Below are 20,023 nucleotides of genomic sequence, written 5' to 3'. Positions count from 1 at the left end.
ATCAGTGAATTAAAGTTATTTGTAGAGTGCTAACGATATGCCAGAAACATAATACAAATAAGTGTGTTATTTGATTATGTCCCCTTTTATATTTCTCACTTATTTATATATGCATTTTCTTACTGCCAAAAAAATCCCTGTAAGAACTGTTTTGTTTTCTTACAGGGTTAGGCACAAAGTAGGAATGCAGAAAATATATCTTGAATTCACTAAAGTATATTCATGATAAACTTAACCTAGGATACAAATCACTTGGTAACTTGTCAACTTATGATCACTCACTGTATTAACTGGGTGATGAGTCTTCTTAATAATAAACATTTTTTAATGCTTGATTGAATTAAATCTTGCATAGATTTTGTTTAAAAGTTTTTATTAATAGGTCTTTTTCATAGCTCAAAAAGGGGGGTACAGGTGATAATCAGCGGAATAGCTGAAAACAAAACCTCACCTCTACAGAGTTAGCCAGTGTGTAGACTTTATTACAGAGGCGCATATTTTTTTAAGTAAACTTTTTACATAAAATAAATCACAACACTGAATGAGGATGGATGATGAAGAAAGGAAAACCCAAGCCTTGGACCAGCTGAATCATTCACTGGGATCCTGGGTCCCTCCATCCTGACATATTGAAATTCACGATGAGCATCACAAGTGGAGAGTGAGGAGGGGGTGCTTTTTTATCACTTCCAGGCTTAAAACACTGGTTGTTTCATTTCCTGAATATGGTAAACTTTCTCTAGGTTCTGTTGGCAGGCTGACACAAAGGTTAAATGAATGCTGACTCAGAGTGAGAGCTGTTCAAATTCTTCCTTCTGCTACCCCAGTACTTCAAAACCCTTAGATGCTGTGGTCCAGCTGGTTGCTGTCAGGATCTGAGTGGACATCTGCTTCTCCAGAACTGCTCCCCTTGGAAACCACATGGGGGGCACTGATCCTGAAGCACAGGGAGGCAAGACCACGGTGCTTAAGGCTTCAGTCACAGTGTGGCTAGAGGGAGTCCACAGCCAGCGCTGAGGGCTTGATCTCAGGCAGAAGATGGGACCAGGAGAGGAGGCTGGAATTTCTTCCTCTGGCTGGCTGGAATCAAGCCATTACATTTGACCAATTCTTAGTACTAGAAACAAATCATACTAACACATACCACAAAGGAGATGCTTACTCTGTAGCTTGTGTGTGTGTTTTAAAAATTAATAGTTAGATTTTCCTATTACTAAAAGATCCAATAGGGAGGACTTGCCTTTTCTCTAGTCTGGCTTTGCCATAACTATGTGACAGATATTCCCAGAATCTTTCCTGTTTTTTCTTCCTTCAATTTCCGCAGTCTTTTATATAAAAGGACATATTTATAAACTGTTGGTCAGCCATGGCCCTTTCGTATCATGGAGGGTGAGACCTACACTTCTGTTTTGGGTAGCACCCAAATCCATGAAGTCCTCTTCACCCTCACACCACCGTTGTGCTGGACGATGCTAGGGGAACTTCCAGAGCAGGGTGCCAATGAGATCGCGACCCACCATGTTTCTCTGTGTTTTGAAGGCAGCTACTAAACAGAGGGTTGCAGGGTCTTTGGGGCAGATGGTAAATGAAAGAGACACAAACAGGGGAAAGATGGGCCAGCTGCTTTCCCCAGTATTCAAATCTTAACTTCTTGCTTCCCAAGACTGGATGAAGAGTCCTACCGACATGGAGCATGACTAACATTGGCACCAGAGCATAGCCTATGCAAGTGGAGCTGAAAGGACCTGAAGGAACAACTAGTCCAGCGTCTTCACTTTTTTAGCTCAGGTTTCTGAAACCCAATTGGAAAAATAGCCAGTGACTGACCATGATGATTGTCTCTATGACTGTGTCCTTTAAAGATTCCTAGAAACCCCGGTTCTCTTTCCATCAGCAGTCCACAGTGTCCTTGCGTTTCCTCAGCTCCCGTTAGGGAACTGGCTGCTGGGACAGCACCTTGACCAAATACTTGTTGAACTCAACTAACTCCACTGTTTATCCCTGCCAGGCAAACCTAGTATTCCTGGAGCTCCTGACATTTAAGGGATGACCTCTCGTTCACGTATTTTGAGGTTTGGTGGCCAATGCTCTATTTGTCATTTCTCTGTAATTTATATTTTTTGATTCTGTTCTTTTATAACTTTTCATTAAATGCAATTATTATTTGCCTCTCTCCAGGCACTACCAAACACATTACTATGGATATTTTCTGCCTTTACAGGCCTGGAATATTACAAATTCAGAGATACTTTTTTTTTTTTTTTTCCAGTTGTTTAAAGAACTAGACTCTTAACCAGACTTGCTAAGGCACAGTAGTAGAAATGTAAAAATTCCATTTTCCTGGTTTAGTGAATACATGGGAGAATACTACTGATACACACATTTATTTTCTACATTGTTGACTGCCTTATACATCTCTTTCACTTTTAATTCCTTAAATACATAAATATGAGTCACAATATTGAAAGCAAGTTTCATTTACAAAGAACATAATTAAGAAATGAAGAAATGGTGACTTGTATGGAATTGGCACTTAAAGATTGGTAATGTTTAGAAAGCACGTTTAGAAGTTGGTGAGAATGCTATGACTAATTTCATAAGAGCTGTCACGGTTCGGATGACACCTGTAGTGAAATGTTAAGAGATAATTCCTTTATTGGATGATATTTTTTGTGGATTTAGTTTTTTGGCCAGTTTTGTTTGAAGTTCCTGTTGCATTTTTAACACGACCTAAACTCTAGATATGTCAGAATTAACTTACAATCATCATTCATAGAATAGTTAGTTACCATTGCCAACTGAGAAAATTTTAAAAAGTAGGCTAGATGGCAGCACTTCCTATTCACATCAACTTAATATGTTCAAGAGTCGGAGGGAAAATTTCAGATCATTCTGTTTTCCCACCACCACAACACTTAAGAGATTTAAAGCAGTTCTGAAATCCTGATGTTACTTCAAAAGTTTCAGCTTACTATCTCAGGCTTCCTTACTATGATACAAAATAAATACACAGTGACACTGGTGAGTGGTTACTATTAGGGAAAACAAAAAGACCCCGCACACCAAGACTGCCCCTGATTCTAGTAAATGCTTCCTTCTCCCACTGACCATTCGAATAGACAAGGCTCAGGCTCACAGAGCTCTCTGACTTGCAAGAACAAAACTGAATCAGTAATCCAGACTATTGACAGCATCTATGCTGCTGTTATCTTTGGGCATAAAAATGTTTTTCAACATGAATAAGGTTCACTGTAGTTTAAATTCAGCTGCACATTAAGTGCTTAAGTGCTGACAGTTATTAGTTGACAGTGGGGGCAAGAAAAGAAATGACTTAAGTGCTCCAGGAAATGAAAGCATGCTTGTACGCTTTAAGGTGAAGTGTCTGATGATAAGGAAGGGTTAGGCAGTCTTGGAGTCTCAGGGTCAGTATTCATTCAGCAAACATTTACTGAATACCTAATAATTTTTCTTTATTACATGAATATGTTTGTCTTGTAGGCATGGATTTAAGGTAGTTGAAATTTATTACATTCCAAGTTTGGTGCTAGATAGTAGAAAGAAAAAATGATACATTTCTTGCTTCCATGAGTCACATTTCTTGGGAATGTGAATTTCTAGGGACCCACTCCAGTATATTCTTGCCTGGAGAATCTAGGACATGGACAGAGGAGTACGGCGGGCTACAGTCCAGGGGTTGCAAAGAGTCAGACACGAATGAGCGGCTAACACTTTGAAGCTCCTGCCCTCATCTGTTAAGATCTGAAAAGAAATTACTCTCATTTCAAATAAGAAATATTTTACATTAAACAACGTTCTCAGGAATTCCCTGGCAGTCCAGTGGTTATAACTCAGAGCTTTCAATGTGGTGACCCAGGTTTAATCCCTGGTCAGGGAACTAAGATTCTGCAAGCCATGCAGTGCCCCCCAAAATAATGTTCTCAGGGGTTATGAACCCTGACAATAATGCAGGACGGTCAGGGCAGGTGGGGGGCAGAGGACAAAATAGAAAAAAAAAAGAAAAAACCTGTCCAGATTATATTTAAATGAAATACAAAATTTTGAGAAGACGTAACTAGTACTATATTCCCAAGAGAAAGAGTGGCAAAGGGGGTTTATTGGTCTCCCCCAAAGCACCTCATATTCTCTTGTCTGACATATCACAATGAGAGCATTTCTTATCTTCCTTTACTATGAAGTCACAAAGCAAGTCGCCAGCCTCAAAAAAAAAGCATAGCTCTTGATATCAAGGGACATCTAATTTATGTTCTAATAGTAACAGACTGTGTACTAGTAAAATGAATTCACTTCTAGTATTTTCACATTATTGACAACATAGAAAAGAAGTTGTCAGGGTGGCAAACTTAGAATCTGCATATCAAAAAGGTATTTGTCCAACTGTGTTTTCTATGTAGGTTATTAACAAAACTACATAGAAACTACATCTAAAAATAAGTAGTCTTACATTTTGCAATTCCCTAAATGCTACCCATAAACAGTTTCTAAAAAACAGTACAGTGAAAACAAATCTGATGAAATCAAGGTGTTAAGTTTTTTAAAATGAATGATAATTTGATTGCTGAATGCAGATAGCGTGGAAGGAAGTTTTCCAACCCTTGGTTTAAAAAAAATATTTATATCCAGGTAAAGCACAAAGGCAATGAGAATTAACCAACAGGAAAAAAGGGTCCAACCACCAATACACATATGTGATGCTAGCAGGTGAAGCAGAGCTCTTGTGAGGGTGCATGGGCTCTAACCTTGGCTAAAGAAGGTGCTGGAATATGCTTGACCTTGGCAACTCTTCCACCCATCTCAACGTGTCTATGAGGAATCCTCATGAGCTTTTAGCACAAGAAGGGAAGGACTATGCCTTGGAGTCCCCCCACTTGACAAAGACCTCTAGAGGAACCCACCATATTTCAAAGAGCATGAAAAGCTACTTAGAAACTAAAAACAACTAGAGTTAGAGTCCCATTACTGTTGAAACTAAACGTCTGTGTAGAAGGTATCTTGGTAAGAATCTTGCCTACATCCAATCTCAGAGTCCCTTTCATGGCATTTAGGAGCGATGGGATATTTTAGCTTTTGTTTGGGTGTCTATAGCAACTGGAAATTCTACTACTTGAGTCCATTCCTCTTTAGAATAACTCTTATTGCAAAGTTCTTTCTTGTGTTGAAGCAAACATCTGTCATCTATAAAGCTCCTCTTTTTGCCCTTTGAAGCAACACAGGAAAAGCCCAGTTCCTCTCCCCTTTTATAGTTCAATGGAGATTTCAAGGCAGCTATTATATCATCCCCTCTTTTTCCATTTGCAGCTATACCTTCTGTTCTTCAGGGGAACTATTGCCCGATTCCACGTATAATCAGACTCTTCACGATCCTGGCCACCCCACCCTGGATGCAATAATTTATTAATGTCTCTCTTAAAATGTGGTTTCCAGAACTGAACCCAGTCCTCCACCAGATGAGGCCTGAGCTGTGTCGCGTGCAGGGCTCCCTAGATTTCTGTCACCACAGGCCGAATGTGTTAGTTTAGCCATGATATACCCCTGACTCAAAACTGAACTCACATTTCCCTAAGAAAACATTTCTACAAAAACTGCTGTGAAACCAGGACTTTCTAACACCTTTCCCATTAACACACACATCCGTACACACATAGGCGCCCTAGTCTATACTCAGAAGGTTGCATTTAAGAAACTCAGAGTGTGGGAGTCTCTTGTTAATGCCTGTTCAATTTTATCCTTTTAGTTTCAGTCTTATGTTCACATATTTCAAAAATTACAATGATTTCTGTATCCTAATGTCAGTACATAGTTAGAATTCAGTGAATATTCATGGGATGAATTAATCCTGAATCTACTAGTCAACAGACTAGATATATATGTCTACTTCTGGGTCATCTATAAATCTGATAGGTGTACTTTCTGCCCCCCTTACTCTCTTCTTCATCAGAGAACTAAGAAGGCAAATAAAAACTGCCTTTAAATTGTTGATCCTAGTATTCCCTCTGGGATGCGGAGGTACAGAATATGAGCAGGAACAGATGAAGAGAAAGAATATTGAGTGTCCTAGATTCTTGGAATCAGGATTTAAGGTTCCCAACATTAGAAAAATATGGCTTTCCCCTATCTCTACCCTAGAGTTTTCTGCCTTTCAGATCTATTAGAATACTGTGATTATCAAACTGTGAATTTTTAGGAAAAGCTCATACAAGCTTAATTTTGAAACAACTTTTAAAATGATCTTTTCAAATTACATTTCCTATAAAGTCTGAGTTAGAGACACGAAGGTGTCTACTGGCTATGAGGTATAAAATGGAGTTCCCAAAATGCCCTTGACAAATGCCTGAGATATATGTATCCATTTATTTCAGGAGTCAGAAATGGCATCTATTTTTCAGTTGGAATTTAGAAAATCACTGAGATTGAAGCTGTCTCCTGAAATGAATATTATCTCAAAATGAATATTCCTTTTCCCCAGAACGAAGAAAAATAGCTCAATTTTGCTTTCCGTTCAACAGCCACTCTTTCCAGAACACAGGGCTAATTACAGAATTTAAAAGCATCCTATTGTGCCTTTTTCCCCATTGTCTATTGTGACTCAGGATGGTGAACCCTGGGACTGACACTTTAGAAAGATGGAAAAAGTGTTTCAATCTCAAACCTGGAAGAAAACATTTCAGAAACTTCCTTCTTGCATAGTGCTAACATTTGAAGCGTGGAGACACCTAAGAAAGGTCTAGCAGACCCAGAGAAGAAATTGGTTTTGTACCTTTCGTCATTTTTTTCTCTAGAGGGAGTGATGGAGGTGGAGTCTTGGTTAATTAACTTCTCAAGAAACTGTTTTCCAGAAATTGATTGACAGATGAACATCAGGAAGAAATCACGCCAACACTGATGGGGGGGTGGATTTCTTTTCCTGACTATTATCAGTTGCAACAAGCCATACCCAAGAGCCTTGAGATAAGCGAGAGTGGAGGGAGGCTTAATTATACCGTAAGCTCCACAGGCCAGGTGACCCCTGTGCTTCAAGCATAGTCAGAGCCTCTCCCAGGCAGCCACCTTAGGGTTCCCTGTTAGAATACAGGTAACTACAAACAGGAGGGTCCATACACTGTTCCCCGCAGGGAGGAGCCGTGCTAGGTACTGACTTGAATTTCAGCTATTCAGGAAGACATCCTATGGTGCTGCTGGGGTCAGGAACCCCCTGCAAGACAGCCTCATCACTGGACCCCACACTCCTTGGGATTTTCCAAGTCGTCTCCTTCCAAGTCCAGCTTCAAACTCTTCTTTTGCTCAATTTCCACCTGTCAAGAAATAGACGTCGGAGAGAAATAATCAGAAAGAAATATCAGGAAAACAACCCAACAAATAACCAAAAGAGAAAAACCTCACCAGGTTCTTTGAGAGTCCTTACAGTTTGGTTAACAGTCTGGGGTTTAGCCACACCAAGCTACTGGCCCTGTGTAGATCATGGCTCTGAATGTGCACATGCCCTTGGCTTGGTCTGGAATTCCTCTCCCTCAGTCCACCCGGGAAATCCTTCTTCTTTGCCTTGCACAGTTGCTCAAAGATCACCTCTCCTGTAAAGCTGTTCTTGACTCCCCAGGTAGAATCAGGTGCCCCCCTGTGTATATTTCCCCTGCACCCTATACACTCGCCCAGCCCCACTACAGCACAGGCCCTGTAAGACAGGGCAGGCGCTTTTAACTATTAAACCCCAATAATATAGGCAAACACAAAGGTTTATCAAATGAATGGATTTCTTTGCAGTTGGCTGTTTACACTCTCTCTGACTTTGTCCCTTTAAACAGTCTGCGGAGAATCCCCTGGCAGTCCAAAGGTCAGGACTCTGCACTTCCACTGCAAGGGGCACAGGTTCGATCCCTGGTCAGTGAATTAAGATCTTACATACCATGCGGCAGAGCCAAAAAAAAAAAAAAAAGTATCCAATAGTATTTACAGTTCTGCCTGTATCTTTTGCAGAATCAGTTCAGTTCAGTCGCTCAGTCCTGTCCAACTCTTTGCGACCCCATGGACTGCAGCATGCCAGGACTCCCTGCCCATCACCAACTCCCGGAGTTTACTCAAACTCATGTCCACTGAGTCGGTGATGCCATCCAACCATCTCATCCTCTGTCATCCCCTTCTCCTCCCGCTTTCAATCCTTCCCAGCATCAGGGTCTTTTCAAATGAGTCCGTTCTTTGCATCAGGTGGCCAAAGTATTGGAGTTTCAGTTTCAACATCAGTCCTTCCAATGAATATTCAGGACTGAATTCCTGTAGGAATACTATAGCTTTTGCAGAATACTATAGCTGTTAATTATAAAGAGACTAATCATTTAATCTTGTCTTGAGAGTGACACACCTCATCTGAAGCCTTTTGATAAGTCAGGCAGGGAATCTTTTGAGTTAGGGAGCTTCATAATGAAAGCTGCTTCTCTCAATACTGATATTTATAATAATGAGGGAAAGAATTCAAGACAAAACAGTTGACTAGGGTCATGTTTGAAGAAAGTGCTGGAAAAAAAAAAAGAAAGTGCTGAGTTGTTTTTTTTTTTTCTGGCCACAAGATGGAGTATTTGTTCTTTTCAGTAGTTGAATGTTTTGGATCGTACAACTAAGGAAACATTTAAAGAACAATTAAATGATGGTATAAATCCACGGGTGTTATTATGAATAGAAAATCATTAAACCGCTTTGCCAAATCCTTCTTCAGTATGCCCGCTCCAGCCCCCTGCCCATTTTCCATCTTTGGCATTTAATCTCCTCCTGTGCGTGTGTGCTCAGCTGCTTCAGTCTTTGCAACTTTATGGACCGTACCCCCCTAGGCTCCACTGTCCATGGGATTCTCCAGGGAAGAATCCTGGAGTGGGTTGCCATGCCCTCCTCCAGGGGATCTTCCCGACCCAGGGATGGAACCCACATCTCGACGTCTCTTGCATTGGTTCTTTACCACTAGCATCTCTTCCTACTGAATCTCTTAACTCCCCAATATATAATCCTTTATGTCAGAACTCTCCAGCTTCACACCCCCCTTTACAGCCCTGATCCTATTACTACTATAAAGGTTTGCCTGGCTTTTGAGATTGCTCTGTTACAGTCCAGTGACCAGGTCAGATGTGTCTTAACATCACTCAGATCCACTTCAACATCTGCAGCTGAAATATATGCTTAGAGTTAACATTTTCCTGAGCCTGCCTGCACTTTCAAACCCACTCCCCTGCACATAAATTATATGATAAACAAGTAATAATAATACCCTAACCCCATGGCTCTTTTGTCATTCATGGCAACTGAGACATTATATCCTCCTCTTTCATTAGCCTCTATTTCTCTTTCCAGCCTTTCTGTTGCCCACGAGCGGGTTTATTCACTTCACTCAGAGCAGCTTCAACCACAGCTATGCACGCTGGGCCACCGCCATGGTGACCAGAGCGCCCGTCTGCACCCTGGGCGGGCACTGCTAAAAGGAATGGGAGCAGGGAGCGTTTGGGGGTAAACAGACAGACTTGGAAGCATTAGCCAGATGCCCCCCGAGGCTACCTTGTAGCTGTAGTGTGCGGAATAATTGACCCACTTCCTGACATCCGTCTTGTCTTCCACCGAGATGGATCTCACAGCAGCTTTGGAGGCAGACGTTGTAGGCATGCTGAACTCGACGTTCACGTGATTGGCAAATCTGGAAGGCACTTCCCGGTCCGAGCCAAGTTCAAGATGGCAGAAGAAACAGTGTGGGTGACCAGAAGCTATAAAAGAAAAACAAAGAATCTAGGGTTTGGGTTCTTTGGCGAAGTGGAAGGAAAGCGTCAGTAACAAAGGAGGCCTGGCAGCCTTTCAGAGGGTCCAACGCTGAGCAGAGGACTGGCCTCGGTGGAGACCACACTGCATGTATGTGCCTCAGACTGCTGAACGTAACACCGTCTCATTACGGTAGCCTGGTATCCTAGCAATAAAACCCGTGACCTGGGAAGTGAGGCTCACTCTGCCTGGTCAGGTCAGAGCGCGACGTGAACACAGCACAAATACCAGGAAAGAGAGATTGCAGATGGGCAGAAAGGAATAAAAGAGATCAGTGCTTAGCACCTAATAAAACATCAAAGGCAGACACCTGGAGCAAAATCATCAATTTCTTTTGAAAGCTGAGTTGAATTTTCTTCACAGCAGTTCATATTTTTTTTAAATGCTTTTGGCGTGTTTTTCAGGTGAATGAAATATGTAAATAACAAAGCCCTTAAAAACTGCACATAGGCATTAGGGAAGCATGGTTTCCAAGATATCTTCCTAGGGCGACATCTGGGAAAGAATCTGCCAATGCAGGAGACCCGGGTTCCATCCCTGGGCCATGAAGATCCCCTGGAGGAGGAAATGGCAACCCACTCCAGCAGTCTGGCCTGGGAAACCCCGTGGACAGAGGAGCCCAGCGGGCTACAGTCCACGGGGTCGCAATGAATCGGACATGAGTGAGCACGTGGTCACGCGCATGGAACGCCGGAGAGAACACAAGGCTAACAGCCGGGACCTGTGAGTCCTGGATTTGACCTGCGACTCTTCTGAGTGTGAGGACCCCACACCCAAACCCTTTGTTCTCTTCATGCTTCTTCCTCAAGGATGAAGTGCGGAGTTGGGGGTTGGTAGGAAAGGGTGAGCTGAACAAGGCCAGGCATCGGCCCTTACTGCTATTTAACTCTATCAATCTGTGGCTGGTCCTGCAGCATCTGGAAGGCAAACTTATGGTCTGATTTTCATCTGAAGATTGTTACCAGATTGTTTGAGGCAGAAGAGCCAGAGCTGAGTTCCCTGACTCACCACGGACGCGTCGCCGCCACCGCTGGTCGGATGTAGCAGGAGATGTTTTCTGAGGACCCTGAGCCAGGTCGTGTGCAAAGTGCTATCTGCAGACTCTCTCACTGCATCTTCATAACCGTCCCCTGAGGCTGTGATTTGTTACATTTGTACAGATGAGGAGCTAAGGCTTCGGGAGGTGAGGTCGACCGCCCAGGGTCACAGCTAGCAAGTGGCAGAGCCAAGAAAACTGGACCCAGCAGTCCGCCTTCCAGACGCTCTTAACCGATTTGTCTGTGTGACAACCTCAGAGTCCTTAAACCTCGGTACCAGGGTTTGCAGGGTGACAGGGTGGAGAAAAACCGTAAGGACCCAGACTCACTCTGGATAAACAGTGTGCCTCTGACTCCATGATGTAACTGAAACAGCCCTGAGTTATCTGAGTTTCCCCAAATAAACAATTCCAATTTCCTCTATTGGTCTGGGCAGGACTTTTTAATCTCAGAGAGTGAGGACATACACACCCGCTCTCCAAGGAAAACATTACAGAGTGAAGTATTTGTTTTGCTCTGGTTCACAAATGTAACATGTTTCAGTGGTTCTTTCTAAAAAGTAATACTTAAGAAAAAGATTGCAGTTTTTTAGGAAAGGAATTTAAGATACATGTAGTAGTAAAAATTACATTATTTGAAAATCAATTAATTCAGCTTTTTTTAAACTGTGTAACCACAGATGTCATTATACAGCCATCCCTTACTGAATGTTTATTACAGGCCAGAGACTCTGCTAAACACTGAAAAGCATTATCTAATTTCATTCTTAATGAGCTGGGTATTAATAATGCTGTTTTATAAAAGAGGAAACTGAGATTTCTCTGAAAGGTTTAAGGAAATTGCCTAAGGGCACAGTCATTAAACTGTAGTACTGGGAATAAAATTCATATCTAAGTGACTGCAAATTATGTCCTAGACTCCTCTCAATATACTGCTATTATATCATTACAAAGTAGATAGAGAAGTTTCTTAATTCAATAGCAACCTCAATGACAGTTTTCTCTCATTACCCTTATTTACATATTGCTGGAACACTGAAAACCATAACTTTCCACAAAACTGACCCTCCTCTTCTCACCCCAACCAAAGAGTATTCACCACAAATTCTATGAGAACAACAATCTTTCTTGAGTTCTGGTGTCAACCAATGGGGCTCATGGACAGATGTGCTGTGGGCTCAGCTGTGTCTGACTCTGACCAGCAGACTCCTCTGTCTGCAGCCCACCAGGCTCCTCTGTCCAGGCAATTTTTTAGGCAAAAATACTGGAACGGGTGGGTTTCTCTGGTGGCTCAGCCAGTAAAGAATCTTTTGCCTACAATGCAGGAGACCTGGGTTCGAACTCTGCATTTGGAAGATCCCCAGAGAAGGGAATGGCAACCCACTCCAGTATCCTTGCCTGGAGAATCACATGGACAGAGGAGCCTGGCAAGCTATAGTCCATGGGGTCTCAAAGAATCAGACACGACTGAGTTACTCACACTTTCATTTTCTCTGGAGTAGGTTGCCATTTCTTACTCCAGGGGATCTTCCCGACCCAGGGATCGAACCTGCATCTCTTGCATCTCCTGCATTGGCAGGTGGATTCTTTACCACTGATCCACCTGGGAAGCCCAACAGATAGGGAAGTGCAATTTTGAAAGCTAGTATAGTTTCACAGCAATGAACTAATTAACTTACACATTGTGTCATCTTAATGATGTTGAGAAAATTTAACATTAAAATTCAGACTGCTATTTTTCATGGAAGGGGAACCCTCCTGGAATTGTTTCCTCTTTACCTGATCTAACGAGAACTGGAATTCCAGCAAAGAAAGCTACCTGTGCAAGATAGAATGTTCTGTTCCCAGGCAGCCAGCCTGGGAAAGCACAGAACTTGTTCCAGTGCCTTCCAGGAATCAGGAACACCCTGGAGATTAGGGTGAGAGGGAGAACATGGATGGGCCCTGCTGGCGGGAGCCATGTAGGAATCCAGTGGAGGGCTTGTTACCTTTTGCAGGCTTGTTGGGATGGCCCTGCTGTGACTGCAAGCTTGGGGTGCTGGCAAGGCCCGGGATGCCAGCCTGGCCGTTGCTGCCTCTCAGTCTGACCATCCCGCCTCCGGGAGCCAGGGTTGCAGGGCCAACGCAAGTGGGATACATGGGCAGAGGTTCAGTCCTCTTCCACTGCAGAGACGTGAAGATTCTGACAAATAGCCTAATAAAGACACCTTCCCAAAGCTATCCCTAGACTGAGACAGAAGAGCTCAGAAAGGCGATAGTTACTAATAGATAATCCATCACCAGCTCTCTGGGTTCATGGATGGAGTGAGCCCTGGATGGGGAAGGCAAGGGGCTCAGAACACAGAATATCAGCAACGGTAAGACCCTGCAGTCTGCCAGGAATTCAGATCCTGTACATTTCCAGTTGCCAGAAATGGGTGCTATCAATGTCCTGAACCGATACAGAAATATACCATTGGCCAGAAGCAGAATAAGAAGTTCTCTGGGTGGGGGGTGGGATTTTACTTCTAAAAACAAACAACCATGACAGCAAATCAGTAATTGAGGAGTGGGTGGGGGGTCGGTTTAAGTGAGAAACATCCCCAGATATTCTTGCAGTGTCCTGTATTTTAACAATCATTCACAAGTAAGGTGCCACTAAACCTGGAAATAACCTATGTGATACATAGGCTGCACTTCCCTGGCCTTGAGCCTGCTGAATACTTCCCGCCTGGGAAGCATTAATAGTTGCTGTTGCTGAGGACTATTTATTCCCTATCCTGTATCTTCTCCCTTTTTAATCTGGTAACAATCTTTTTTTTTTCTTCTTCTCTCTCTGAGAAATAACTCTTCCCCAGCACTGCATCTCGGGAGAAGGAAATGGCAACCCACTCCAGTATTCTCGCCTAGAATGCTAGAATTCTTGCCTATAATTCCGTGGACAGAGGAGCCTGGTGGGCTGCCGTCCATAGGGTCGCACAGAGTCGGACATGACTGAAGCGACGTCAGCTGCAGCAGCAGCAGCCCACGGCGTGTCATCCTGGTGGTCATGTCAGTCACGCCCTTCGAGCCTTGGGAAGTGGCCCGAAACGGCTCGCGGGGGTCTGTCCCAATGCTGCAGCCTCCCACAGCTCCTGCCATCCAGGATTATCCTTCTGGAAGCCTGCTTGTTCCTCTAGTTCTCCGAGACCACCCATATCTTCCCCACAGTTTCTCTCTTTTTGCTGAAAGAAGCCAGTCTCAGTCTTTACGGCTTATAAAGCCCCTCACGTGGTACCTTTCCATATTTGAGAGAAGGAACTTTGAAGCAAAGCAGGTATGTGAGGAAACTGCAAATCTCTGTGCTCATAATGGAAGTTACTTCAAGTCTATGTCTGTTTTGTATGACGAACCGAGAGGCAGCGGTGGTATCGAGAATGAAAAAAGACCCTGGATGTGATGGGTCATGTCACTCCTGGTCCTTCATTTTCTCATCTGTGGAAGGAAGAGGTTTGCCTAAAGTCATCCCACAGGTCCCTCCCAGCTTGAAAATCCAGTTATTCCATAAGGAAGTGATTTGAATCCATGCTTAGTAAATTGCAGAGCTGAAAATCCCAGTAAACACAAACCGGAGGCCCTGTTTTTTCTGTCATGCCTCCAGCAGGCTAAACAGTGATTTTCCCCCTGTGACCTCGGTTCTGTTGTCAGGGGGCATCCGTGCCACAGGAGAGGCAAGGGCCTCTTCTCCCTGCCATCAATTCAGATGGGCCAAGACAAAAATCCTGGTGCCATCAGCCAGGTGATAACGTGCTGGCCTCAGAGAAGTGAATAAGCAGGCACTGAGAGCAAGGCTTTAAAAATCGTGTCCATTGAGAAACAGGGTGGCCGGTCCAGCCTCAAACACAGAAGCCCAATTGTGTCTTCAGTCTGCGCCGCTACACCCAGCATCGGACACAGAAAGCCCTGGTGTGTGTCTACCGCCTGGCCCGCCGGGGGAGCTGACCAGATCGTATTGCCTCTTGGCTTCATGTCGTATTGCATCTAGGGTGAAACACAGCCCCTCCGCACTCCGAACAGGAAATGAAGACTCTAATTATGTTGTTAGGATTTAACAGGGAAAACGGAATAAAGAATATCTGCAGAAGGGAAAGTTCAACCAACAGTTTTTCCATACATTTGTTGTTGTTGTTGGCCAAAATGCCCACTTTTGTTTATTACAAACGAGAAGTGGTTTAAAGGACCATGGGCTTATTGCCTGTCATTGGGATCACCTAGACTTACTCTAAGAAATAAAACTATTAGAGCTGGTTTGATCACTCCCCAGTTTTGTCATTCCACCAAATCTCACCAGACCCAAGAGGAAAGCCGTTGCCTTCGGGCCCACTCGAGCAGACAAGCACCCTGCTCACTGCGCGCAGGCCAGCAAGGGCTGGTGAGCTGTCTCCTTTGAGCAAACACTCCTTCCCTTACCTTCTGTCAGGGAGCATTCCAGTCCTTCTGGACCTTCATGTCCTGGCTGTCTGCAGTCTGACCAGAGGCCCCTTCTCTCTCTCTCTCAGAGTCGCTCAGTCGTGGACAATTCTTTGCGACGCCATGGACTGTCTGCCAGGCTTTTCTGTCCATGGAGCTCCCAGGCAAGAATCCTGGAGTGGGTTGCCATTCCCCTCTCCAGGGGATCTTCCCCACCCAGGGATTGAACCCGGGTCTCCGGCATTGCAGGCGGACTTCTTTACCATCTGAGCCACCGGGGAAGCCCCGGGAGGCCCCTTCCCCATGCCCAAATCCCAGCTCTAAGCTTGGGACGTTATGATTGACAGGCTTTGCACAGGGTTGCAGGAATCATCAATCCAACTCCCGCCGGGGGAGCACTCGGGCAGGGAGACCTGGCGTGCAGCAGCCCAAGGGATGGCAAAGAGCTGGACACGACTCAGCTGCTGAGAAAAATGACGCATCATTTCACGAAAGAAGTGTGAAGAAGGTAGGGGAATCAAAAGATGGAGGGACCTGGGTCATGCAGGTTTGTGACTTAACCTCGCTCAGGTCACTTGTGCTTTCCGGCCGTCCATTCCCTGTCCCTCCCCATCACCGTTCCCCTCACATAGCACAAAACCAGCACTTCACAGCGGAAGAGAAAGCAGCACTTGGACCCCAGCTCTTTCCCCCACCACCCTAGTGCGGCGGCTCTCACAGAGGACGGAGCCCTGCCTACCTGAGTTTTTGTCAGGCAGTCGGTTTATCCTCCACACGATGGCATTGAAGGCATGCTCGTACTTGGCAGTCCCCAGGGTGACTCTCATGACCGGCTCAGAGCCGGAGATGCTGGCTGAGCCAAAACTTGCCCCCCGGTTCACTTTGGCTTTCAGAGACTTCTCCCCCAGGACGCTTTCCCTGCGGAAGTTTTTCACCCACTCGCTGGGCACGGGGTAGCGGACCATCACATTCTCGCAGGGGACCTGGGTGAGGGGGTCCCAGTTGGAGGAGAAGCCCGCCGACATCCTCAGCCAGCTCTGCACCTCCACCTCCGCCCCGTGGATGCTCGCCGCCGTCCTGAGCGTGAAGGGCAGGGTCTTCTCGGCGAACACCGTCCGGAACCGCATGAGCTCGAAGCGGCAGGCGTCCAGAGGGTTGAAGAGGATGACGCGCGAGCTGCGGAACACGTCCTCATCCACGCAGCCGTGAAAGCGGCACTCGTGGAGCCGGATCCACTTGGTGGTGGTGGTGGGCACAATGTCCTGGCGGGACACCACCTCGTTCCCTTTGACCAGGACGTCGTTGAGACCCAGCCGGCACTCGGCCAGGCCCGAGAGGAAGCTCAGCACGTGGACCCGTGTCAGGACGCGGTGCTGGAGGATCTGGTTGTCCCCCTTGCTCACCAGGCCAGAGAACTCGTCCTGGACGTCCACCGTCATCTCCTCTTCCAAGTAGTTCAGGCCGACCGTGCTCAGCTCCATGGACAACACGGGCAGCTCCATGAGGCGGTCCTGAACCGCCCGGATGAAGCTCAGGAAGTCCTCGTAGTTGGTGGTGCCCAGCTTGATGACTTGCTCCCTCTCGGCCGAGTGGGCCACGGCGGGCTTAGGCTGGTACTTCTTCTTCTCCTTGTAGGTGACGCGGTCTATCCGCAAGCTGTGGATCCTCCCGTTCTCGTCGTAGTTTTGGAGCCGGGGCTCGGAAATCTCATGGCACATCTCCAGCTTGAACTCACGGAATGGCCTCTCCAGGCCCTGCTCATAATAGAGCTGCAGGTAACCACCGGCCGTCAGTTTGACGTAGATGGGTCCCCAGTGCCTGGAGGACATGATGTTCTTCTTCTCGGGGATCCTAAGCATCATGGGCCACCCGTCTCTGGGCGGGGACTGCTCAGAGCCGGCTGGGTCCTCATCCAGTTCAGTCCAGGCGGTCGGGTCATCATCAGGGAGCGTCGCACCCCCCACGTGGTCGGAATCCTCGATTCGGAGCCGCTTGAGTTTTTCCACAGCATCCGAGCGTGACTGGTTGCGGCTTGAGTCATCAAAACTGATGGCGTCCCGGTAGACGACAATGAGGGAATCCCTCTGGCTCCTGCCTGGGGTACCGGCCACAGAACTGTTCTGGGCTTGCCTCTCCTGCTCCTCAAAGAAAGCTCGGAAAGGGTTGATGGGGGACGGCTGTACATCCTGCAGCGTCTCATTCAGAAAAGGATTGGTGGCCCTCCAAGGCGGAGCCTCGGGCACGGCAGGCGGATGGCTCACGGAGGACACGTCTAGCTTCTGAACTTTGGAGAAGTTCATCAAAGTGCTCTTGGGCCGCTCCCGCTTCTTAAATGACCCTGCTGAGTTGTAAGGTCCATCTGGGGTCACAGAGGCAAGAGGCGGTGTTTCTGGCTTCAGGGGAGACGTGATGGGGGACAAAGGGCCGCTGACTTCATTGTCATCAAAAGTGACCCAGCTGGGGAAACGTGCAGAGGTCACTGGTGTGGCGGGGTGTCCGTTCACGGCCGGGCTGCCGGCCTGCCAGCTGATGGCCTCCATCTCTACCTCTTCATCCTCCTGCAGAGAGGAGGAATTGTCTGAAAGGAAAAGGAGAACACGTGAGGGACTGCTGCTCAGGGCCTCTAGGAGTATGGGGATGAGGAAGTTTTGCCAGAATTTTATCTGGAATCCAGTAAATTCCAAAGCAGTTCATTACCTATCGCGAGTGTTTAGTCTGACACAGCTCCTATAGTTTCGTAGTAAGCACACCAGAGAAAGCAGAAGTCGCTCAGTCGTGTCTGACTCTCTGTGACGCCGTGGACTATAGAGTCCGTGGGATTCTCCAGGCCAGAGTACTGGAATGGGTAGCCCTTCCCTGCTCCAGGGGGCCTTCCCAACCCAGGGATTGAACCCAGGTCTCCCACATTGCAGGCGGATTTTTTATCGTCTGAGCCACCACGGAAGCCCACCAGAGGGCCATACATTAAATGCAGTAAGAATGCAAACGTCAATACAGAAGCACTGATAGAACCCAGGTCCATCATGATTTAACTCTTATACATTCTACTTTATTTTATAGAAGTTTCTGGAATAGGTTTCTTTTTTCTTCTTTTTGACTCTAATGTATGTATTTTTAATTTTTAAACATCAAAACCACCTTTTACATAAAATGATATAAAGCTGATCACATTGAACAAAACAAGCCATATGCTCTAAGTGATGATGTGACTGTAAATAATGTAATTGGAGGAATTTTTACCCAAATGTGATCAATAAATACTAAAGACAAAATGCTAACATTCTTAATATGAAATAAGTTTCATATGCAAGTGAATAAGAAAACTATAAAAACTTGACATACAGGCAGAGGACAGATAGACAACCCAGGAAAGAAAAAGCAAAAATGTCTAATAACCAGGTGGGAAATGTTCAGTTTCACTAGTAATAAGAAAAATGAAAATTAAATCCCCCAAAAGAAAGTGAAGATTTTCCAAGTTTTGGTATTTGATGAGGGTAAGGGTGCTATAATATGAACAGTAAATAGATCCTCAGTGGGACTATAAGTTGCTATAAATTCTTTGAAAATGGTTTGGCAGTTTGTATTAAGCGTCTTACAATGACTTAGTAATCTTACCCTAAGGAAATGAATCCAAATTGCGAACTAAGTTTGGGGTGAATGTTAGGAAACTGAGGCACACTGTGGAATAACATGCAGCCGTAAAATGTTTACAAGTCAGGAGAAACATAAGAAAATGCTCCTGATATTAATCTCTTCTTTTTTCTCTAAAATATTTTTCCATCTTAGCGTTTATTTTATAAAGAAAAAAAAAGATTATTATAAATAAAACTCCACTCTTGCAGGGCCTTCAAGGAAGGAGCTGCAAAGTTGAGTTTCAAGGCAGGAAAATTCCAAACCTTTTCAGTAAAGACCCTGTGAGTCTGCTGTGGTTGTGGGAAGAGGGGGGGGTGGGGGAGGGTGAGGGGCCTTTATAAAGCCAGGAGTGGATTCTGATGAAGGAATGTCCCAGAAAACAAATCAGTGTCTGGCATAGAGCCAATATTCAGTAAAGGGTTGTTAACTGAATGAGTTGAGAAAAGAAACTCTGCTTTGGAGCAGTTGTGTTCTCGCTGACTCTGTAGAAATGTGTATCGGGATCTCCATTCCACCCACTGTTTCCACCTCCAGACATTTGGACACAAAGAGAAATGAATATTCAAACGGTTGAGTTTTCTTACCATCCTGCTAAATCTTCATGAATATCATACCCAGCCACACCAAATCAGCAGTGTGACACATAATTAAACACATAACTCCACGTGGATGGGAGGGCTACCTGTCATCCATCTTTCAACGTATATTTATTCAAACAAAGTGATTACCTCTACTGAAGGCATCAGTTTGAAAATGTAAGCTGAATACATGCACACACACACATACATACCCACACTCACCCCAGAAATAAAATGAGCAAAAAGTATTTTCTACATGCACAGCATCACAAAAGAATTTCAAAGCGTTTTAAAATTAAAGAGGAGACTCTCCTTCAAATGAATCATTAATCTACTTTTGTAGATGTAGAAGTGATTTATTTTCTGGAAAATGAAGGGAAAGGAATCAGAAAACAATCGAGGTTTGTAGGGCATATTTTACTACTACTACTACTGTTTGATAACATTATTATCACTGTTGTGGTGGTTGTAATGAAGGCTAAAGGGAACAATGTAGCCCTGAGTAAAATATAATCACTTCCTTGACACAGTAACTGAACCTCCC

The 20,023-nt window shown here is 45.0% G+C and overlaps 1 protein-coding gene across 8 annotated transcripts in view; it reads right to left on the bottom strand.

The window, feature by feature from the left end:
• Positions 1-356: 356 nt before the first annotated feature.
• The window catches only part of STON2 (stonin 2), a 159,662-nt gene continuing 139,995 nt past the window's right edge, over positions 357-20,023 (bottom strand). For all 8 annotated transcript variants that reach the window (XM_043919645.1, XM_043919639.1, XM_043919638.1 and 5 more), the window contains 3 exons: positions 16,008-17,846; positions 9,550-9,752; positions 357-7,310 (listed from right to left, as the gene is read on the bottom strand). In XM_043919645.1, the coding sequence (XP_043775580.1) occupies positions 7,227-7,310; positions 9,550-9,752; positions 16,008-17,846 (2,126 nt within the window). In that variant the 3' untranslated portion in view covers positions 357-7,226. The remainder of the gene's footprint in view (positions 7,311-9,549; positions 9,753-16,007; positions 17,847-20,023) is intronic.

This window comes from Cervus elaphus, chromosome 12 (genome assembly GCF_910594005.1).
Source record: "Cervus elaphus chromosome 12, mCerEla1.1, whole genome shotgun sequence".
Taxonomy (NCBI): domain Eukaryota; kingdom Metazoa; phylum Chordata; class Mammalia; order Artiodactyla; family Cervidae; genus Cervus; species Cervus elaphus.
Note: the sequence above shows the minus strand (reverse complement) of the source record. Positions and strands in the feature narration are given on the sequence as shown.